This window comes from Oryza glaberrima, chromosome 5 (genome assembly GCF_000147395.1).
Source record: "Oryza glaberrima chromosome 5, OglaRS2, whole genome shotgun sequence".
Taxonomy (NCBI): Eukaryota; Viridiplantae; Streptophyta; class Magnoliopsida; order Poales; family Poaceae; genus Oryza; species Oryza glaberrima.
Genome location: NC_068330.1, coordinates 24,206,523 through 24,214,209, shown reverse-complemented (window position 1 = coordinate 24,214,209; position 7,687 = coordinate 24,206,523). Strand labels below are relative to the sequence as shown.

General features: G+C 44.0%; 1 protein-coding gene across 7 annotated transcripts; it reads left to right on the top strand.

Annotated features, from left to right (window-relative positions):
- LOC127774918 (uncharacterized) lies at positions 1-6,576 on the top strand. Of its 7 annotated transcripts, none has more exons than XR_008017837.1 (5): positions 1-180; positions 338-2,180; positions 2,764-2,999; positions 3,095-5,864; positions 5,956-6,576. XR_008017837.1 is itself a non-coding variant. In XM_052301208.1 (3 exons), exons 1-3 carry the CDS (start codon positions 257-259, stop codon positions 3,662-3,664), a joined length of 2,730 nt encoding a protein of 909 aa, XP_052157168.1. In that variant the 5' UTR covers positions 1-256; the 3' UTR covers positions 3,665-6,576. The 7 variants fall into 7 exon arrangements, 1 of the variants encoding a protein (XP_052157168.1); XR_008017838.1 differs by having other exon boundaries at positions 335-2,180; XR_008017834.1 differs by having other exon boundaries at positions 1-2,180; positions 3,095-4,053; positions 4,176-5,864.
- Positions 6,577-7,687: the final 1,111 nt, after the last annotated feature.

The following is a 7,687-nucleotide window of genomic DNA, read 5'->3' as shown; positions in this document are numbered from 1 at the left end:
TCGTCGCTTTCTGTCTCTCCTCTCCCGAACCGGCACGAACCTGCCTAATCCCCGTGCAGGCATCTGTTTTATTAACAGAAAACGCGCGTATATGCATCTGATTTATTAACCCCCAGATTTTCTGGCTGCCGGCGGCGCACGCGACGACAATGTCAGGATCGCCGCGGCGGCGGCGGCGAGGTATTTTCCGGTCTACGTATTCGCCTCTGAAAAATTGTTCCATATACGATCTTGTCGGCGGCAGCCGGCATACGCAATGGAGGCAGCCGACGTGCGTGCCCGTGAAAGCTTGTTCATCCCCATCGATCTGAACGAGAAATCATCTCACGAAAAGCAGGATGAGGAGGAGATTCATCTCCGTCAATTGGAGCAGCTGCTCGCGCCGTTCAATCCGTGGGAAGCGGGCGATCCGGAGCTGGTGGAGTGGCAATGTGCTCGACCCAAGACGAGACACCCCACGCCGCCGCCGCCGCCGCCGCCGCGTCGTTGCCACCTGCTGTTCACGATGAAGCTCTCCGTCAAGAGAGGGCAGGCCATGTGGTCGCGCAAGGAGACCCCTCGCTTCTCCGCCGAGCGCGCCGGCGGATTCCCCCTCCGCCTCGCCCGCCTCGCCGCCGACGGGTCCCCTCGCCTGGAGCTGGAAGAGGACGGTGGTCGGGTGGGCGCGCTCTCCTGTTTCGAGTCCAGGCCATGGCCTTGGAGCAGGAGGGAGGAGGTCGTAGCCCTCGCCGCCGCTGATTCTGTGCCGGTGAGGGTTGTGGCCGTCATTAGGCGGTTTCCGGTCGCCGGAGGCGACCGCCTCGCCATCGTGTCCAACATGAGGATGGCAAGCCTTGTAGTGCGCCTCCATGACAAGCTCGTCGTCCTGCCCCCCGACGGCTCAACTGTCACCATTGCCTTCTCCGAGCGATGGTTCCGTGTCCCCTCCAATTGGACGGAGGAGAAGTTGTATGCTAGGGTCGGCCATGATTTCATCAACATTACGGCCGCATTGGAGGATCTGGCCAGGACTCTCTACCAGATGTATGAACAAGAGGAGCAAAAAAAGATGGTGCTTCAGGAGAAACAAGAGCAGGAGAAGAGGAAGCAAGAAGAGCTGAACAGGGAAAGGGAGGAGCTGGAGATGATGCCTCTTGCCTGCATCCCTCTAGGCCATGGGGAGATGCAGTGGGAATCGCCTTGTGAAGCGATGCACCAAAGGTTCAAACTATCAATGGGCACTGATGGGGAGGTTCGCTGCAACTTTGTGGAGCAGGAATGTCCTCGCGTCATGCGCCGGAGGCTTGCCTGCGATGGCAGGTTTATTCTGCCATTGACGACGATGAAGCTTCAAGTAGTAGGATTTGTGGAAGGCTATTCGGACCCAGAGACCATTGGCTTCACAGAACAAAGAAGCTATATAGAGACGTTGAGACCTGTGGCAATGGTATCGGTGTTGCCGCAAGAACACACACAGGTGGATCAGATTTTGAGTTTCAAGTTCCTAGTAGACAATGTACCAATACGGCTCAACGATGGCATCATTCTTACTGGGTGGAGTGGAATCACGGTGGGCATCCATAGCGGAGATGATGGCGACAACTGCACATTCCTGCCCTGCACCTCAGCAGAGAGCTGGACACACCAAATTCTAGAATGGAGGGTCGATGATAACAACCCAATATCGTGTTCAAGTTTGCTTGTTCAGCTGAATAGGAAGCTTTGCCGGCTAAATGCCGCAATGACAGAAAGAGAAGAACATGATTTGGGACTCAGTGCAATCTTTGCATTAGAAGCAGAGGAAGTGCAGGGTCTTCTGTATCACCAAGAACAGCTAGAAAACCAGGACTTTAGGCTTAATGAGTTATCCCTATCTGGGGAACCATCAGTGGGAGGGGAAGGAGAAGCTGAGTACAGCTTATTGTTTGAATCTCCTGGCGAATCTGATTGGGTGAAGGTTTCAGAACCATATGTACCAAAGTTTCCAACTGAAGAAGAAATTAGGAAGAGGGAGGAGTGGCGCAAGGAGCAGCTTAAGCTGGTCATGGCGCCGATCATACGGCCAGTGCAGGAACCGAGAAGGGGTATAAATTATTTCATGTCTGAGCCACGCAGCAGGAGCACCAGGGAAGCAGAGCTCCCAATGCATGAACCATACTCAGTGTTACTATACTACTGGACCTTGTCCGACAAATCAGAATGTAAGTACACATCTATATTCATCTGAATTGCATTTCCATGAGCACTAATATTTACACATATTTGCTGATTTGTTGTTATACTGGGTAAAAAAATGGTCATCAGTAGGGCCAATACGTATTGGTACTGAAATTAACTAGCATGATAGAGTGCTTACATAGAAAATTCCTGCCAATTCATGTAACATAGATAAAAAGACAACATATCTTAATCAGCAGTAGTCGCTGGTTTACTAAGTGGACAGGCAACTTTCTTTTGTCTTCATTGCAAGTAATAATTGCCACTGTGCGAACATTGATGTAGATAGGGGAGAAAGACATATATTTTAGCACTCAAAAAATGAAACGGGCACTTTTCCTTAACCATCTCTCCGTGTATTTTATAACTTGAGGAATTCAGTTACTGCTTGGGGCTTCGCTAAGGAGCCTTAACTTTGCAGTTCAAATAACTAAACAGATGCACGTGTGTAAGACTTCTTCTCCAAATCATGCATTCTTTTCTCTAAGACAAAGTTCTGGATACTAGTTATTGTTTGCTTTGGCCCGATTTGTAATCCAGGCTAATTAAGTAACTCTTTGAATCCAGCAAAGTTGAAACCTAAGAGGAAGGTGTATCCTAGACTTGTTTGTTTGGAGTGGTGTACTTGTTCACCCAGCAGCATGTTGCAAGTTTACGCCCTCGAGATCATTGTAGCTGATTCTCTTCATTCCTGCAAACTCGACATATCCGGTTTCGTTGCGATTAGGGACTTGCGTGATGGACGGCGCAATTACATTTTCAACAGAGAAATGGACCACCCTTTCACTGTCGTATCACAACATGTATGCACTCCATCTCTTCCACATATCTTTTCACAACTTATTCTCTAAGCGGAAATGATGAAAGCTCTATATGGGCATATTGCTTTACTCTGCAGGGTGTTTTGCAGCTGCCAACATTGAGCCCTCGGAGAGCCATTCATACCAATCCTAAAATCTTGCTCGAGTTCAACCTGAAGATGAAGAGAACAGGTAATGGCATTCACAGTTACCATGATCTGATCCAAGGAGTAGTAGAACATCCTAGTATATATCGGCGCGATTGGTCCAGAGTCAATGAGCTGTCCATTGTACCTTGTGGCAACAACTCTACTCCAATGATGTGCCTGAAGCTCGCCGTGATTTCGAAAGGCGTCGAGGCCACTGTTGAGCTCCAGCCGCTCAGGCTGCCTCCTGGAGGCATTGATTTGCGATGCACAGCTCGGTCAGGCCGTATAGCTGATGACATTGAGCTTTTTGATGGCAAATACGGTGGTGACGACACCTCCCTACAGTTTGTGGTGGCAACGGAGCTGCATGGCAACATGGAGATCCACTTGGAAGCAGTATGTAATGGTGTGAGCCAGAGATGGTGCATTGGTTTTGTGCCAAAGTTCCATGCTTTGTTCTCTCAGGAGGTAGACTTCCAATTTGCTCAGCTCTTGCTGACTATTGCCTGGACCATGTAGATAATGCCTGCGTGAAACTGCACAACGTTATGCAGTGTGTTTTCTTCTAGCTATGTAATCTATGATACTAGATGCTATATACTGTTTCGTATCTATATTGTTCAAGCATAGAACATTTTATAAAACAAATTGTTTTATAAAATTTAGTGGCTACCGATGATGTGGCTGAACATTCAGATGATAGGAAAATCAGAACATCTTTTTTTAGGACACCCCTAATGCTGCAAACCAGTTGCGATATGGTTCTGACTGGATGTAGTCATTTAGATAACATCTTCTACAATCACATCCAGATTAGCTTTACATTTAGACCAAAAAAAAAAACTCCTGAAGTTCACAAGTTCTTCTGAGGATTGGATAAGAATCTGGAGCAAGATGAAATATAGATGGTAAAATTACATATCTCTCTCTCTCTCTCTCTCTCTCACTGATTATTTTACTGTAATAATTGTCTCTCACACTGTTGCTATGCCTGTGAGCATGTGACAATATCAAGTTTCTGCTTTTGTAGGTGTAACAAACATCTGAGGGCCAGTTTAAGGGGACATATATGCTATTTCGCATTAGTTTTTTGTTGCTGTGTGCAGGCATCGGCGAAGGAGAAGAGTGCAGTCTTTATAGTGGCCAAGGACTTGCCAAAATTCACCTTTTTAACATTGTCAGCTCGGTGGTGTGAAGGTAATCTCACTTGAATTAGTATAAGTAGGCAACCATTTACACCTGAACATTAGAAACCAGTGATAAGAGGCATCTATTGGGCAAATACTTATATTGCAGGTGAACATTTTTTATGAAATTTCAGACTTCAGTGTGTCCTATGGACAGAATGTAGTACCTTTTACACTTATTCACTGAAAATGGTTGGGGATACTCAGATATTACAAAAAAAAAAATTCAGGTCATTCCGTTTCTTTCTCTACTCTTCCTTTCATATATGATATATCTATCTTTGTTCTTCTGCGACTTCTTTCGTGTAGATATTTATTCTAAAGCCATGGCATTCCGTTAAATCATGTATATATTACTTACCCTGTACTAAATGTCCCTGTGTTTTTTGTGGCGTTTTTTTTTTTGCTACAATCTGGTGTGGAAATATGTTGGAGGAGAAGAAAATTGTAGGTTTCTTTAAAATAAAAGGTAGGCTTTCTATTCTTATCCAGATTCAACCTTTCTCATGGCTCATTATTTTACAAGATGGTCATCTTTTTGGTGTACTAATATGACTACTCTTCCTTTCATATATGATATATCTATGTTTGTTCTGCAATTTCTTTCATGTAGATATTTATTCTAAAGCCATGGCATTCCATTAAATCATGCATGCTACATATTAAGCCCTGTACCAAATGTCCCTGTGTTTTTTGTGGCGTGCCTTTTTTTGGCTATAATCTGTTTTGGAAATATGTTGAAGGAGAAGACAATGCTAGGTTTCTTTAAAATAAAAGGTAGGTTTTCTGTTGCTATCCAGATTCAACCTTTCTCATGCCTCATTATTTTACAATATGGCCATCTTTTGGGTTTTTACTAATATGAGTTATTGGTGGCATGTTGTGATTTTAGTGCTACATCTGGCTATTAGTTGCCAAGCATATTTCTGAATTCTGAATGCACAAAATTTGCTCTGCCATATTCTTTTATCAGCTATTTTGCAAGTTCCTAGCAACAGGACCATTCCTGACAAATGAAAAGATCAATGGTAGTTTTCTAATGGTGCCGTTCCAAATAATATATGGATCATTCCTTCCTCTAAACTAAAACTCTGCTATTTGAGGTTTTTGCAGTTAACTGGTTTACATTAAATTTCTTTTAGCTATGGAAAGAATGGTAAAACTTCATTTGGAGCATTGTTGTGAACTTGTCGGGTTCAAATCCAAATCCTACTATCCATTTCGGATATCAATCACTTGCCATGTGAAGTCACATTTGTTCAAGTTACCTTTTGGCTTATTTGGTCATTTCATTGTCGAAGGGAAGTCACATTTGTTCCTTTCTTTTGTAAATAACCATTTGGTGGATATAAAAAGCAATATAAAATTCTAGCTTCATTCTTCCCTGTTATTTTTGGTTTGACATATTTTATTCGATGTGTTGTTGACAAGAGAACTAGATTGATCGCTCTCCGCAGTTTTGTCCATGCAGCAGGTGTGCCATGGAATTGCACTCTGCTGTGTGAATGCACCCTGAGCACCATGCTGCTTATGTGCGTTCTGAACCTTCCCTGATCTCGAAGTTCTGAACTTCTGTTTTCATGAATTTGAAATCTGAACTTCTCAATGACTGCATGTTTTCAGGAAAAAAAAGGAATGTGATTGTTTGGATATTGCAGGGAATGTGCAAAGGTCCTTGTAACTCATGCTGCCGCGTTTCTGAGAGCAAGCTGATTTTTTGCAGTTTGAGCAGTAAATCATCAGAGTTGCAGCTAATAGTTCATGGTGTAATCTTTGCATACAAGGATTACTACTCAAGTACTGAATCTTGATTCACCTCGGAGTTACTCAATTGAGTTACTCAAGTACTGAATCTTGATTCACCTTGGAGTAATGAACTTTCTTTTTCCTGAATATGTAGACTCTTCAGATGTCCCAGCAAAGCTACAGTGAAACTGAACTTCAGAATCTGAACCTGAACTTCTAACATCCAACATGCAAATGCAATGGTTCGAGACGTTAACTTCTGGAGTTCTGGTCAATAGGGCTTCCGCACTGTACAGTTGGGAAAAAAAAAATCCATTTTTTGGTAGAAATTTGCCATGTGAGCATGCAAATTTAAGTGTTTGTGTAGTGCCAAATTTTTTGGTAGAAATTCTGGATGGTGTATAGTAGAATCTTGTGAGCTTGACAAATTTGTGTTGTGTAAGTATGACAAATTGGAATTGTGTCTGTAATGTCAATTGGAATAATTGGAAGAAATCATATATTTTGTCTGTAGTCTGTCTGTATTGTTGGTTGCAAATTGCAAATCGGCATATATGGAACAAGAGCCAGTGAAGAATCGTGCAGAATTCAGTGTTCTTTTTTCTATCAGGACATGCTGTCAAAACATGCTTTGCATGCCAGAACTCACACAACAGTGTGTTGGTAGGATCACTTCGGAACTACACTCAATAGTCTAGCTGAAACTGAAACTGAAAATGAGCTGAAAAGCTTACTTATGTTAGCACAATAGCTATATTTATAGTACATGGATAGGTCGGTTGCTGAACCGACAATACTGCTGCTGCTATGTTCCAGCTAGAGGTAAAATCAAAATTGACTACTACCACTAATAGCAGCTGTCTGACAACCAAGTAACAGCTGCAGCCTATAGCTTACTGCCTAAGGAAACCAAATAACTAACTAGAACAAGGATTATACTAACAATCTCCCCTTAATCCTTGTTCTTCTATTCTGAACTAATCTTGACCACTCCAATCCTTGCAACAAGCTCATGGAATCGAACTCGCCCCAATGCCTTCGTTAGAATGTCAGCGAGCTGGTCCATGGTGGTGATGAAGCTGGCGCTGATGCTTCCTTCCTCCAAGCAGCTTCTGATGAAGTGATAGCGCAAATCAATATGCTTGCTGCGCTCATGGAAGACAGGGTTCTTTGCCAGCGCTAAGGCAGACTTGTTGTCCACCTTTAGCTCGATCGCTTTAGGTTGCTTCCCAAGAAGTTCGCCGAGCAATCGAGCCAACCAGATTCCTTGTGTGGCAGCATTGGTGGCTGCAACATATTCTGCTTCACAGGAAGATAAAGCCACCACTCTCTGCTTGATGGATTGCCAACTCACCAAGCTTGAACCAAGGAAAAACAACATGCCACTTGTGCTTCTCCTTGTATCAATGTCACCGGCGAGGTCGCTGTCGCTGTAACCAATCAGCCTCTGCTCCTCTTTCTCCCTTTTGTAATGAAGTCCGTACTCCATCGTGCCAGCGACATAGCGTAGAATGCGCTTCACGGCCACCATGTGCTCTTCAGTTGGCCGCTCCATGAAGCGACTCACGAACCCAACAGCAAATGCTAGGTCTGGCCGTGTGTGCACAAG

Excerpts from the sequence above, each read along its gene's own strand:
- LOC127774918 (XM_052301208.1), top strand. The coding sequence starts at position 257 with ATGGAGGCAGCCGACGTGCGTGCCCGTGAAAGCTTGTTCATCCCCATC. Across the intron at positions 2,181-2,763 it reads CTTGTCCGACAAATCAGAAT|CAAAGTTGAAACCTAAGAGG; the intron begins GTAAGTACACAT and ends CTTTGAATCCAG. Across the intron at positions 3,000-3,094 it reads TCACTGTCGTATCACAACAT|GGTGTTTTGCAGCTGCCAAC; the intron begins GTATGCACTCCA and ends TTTACTCTGCAG.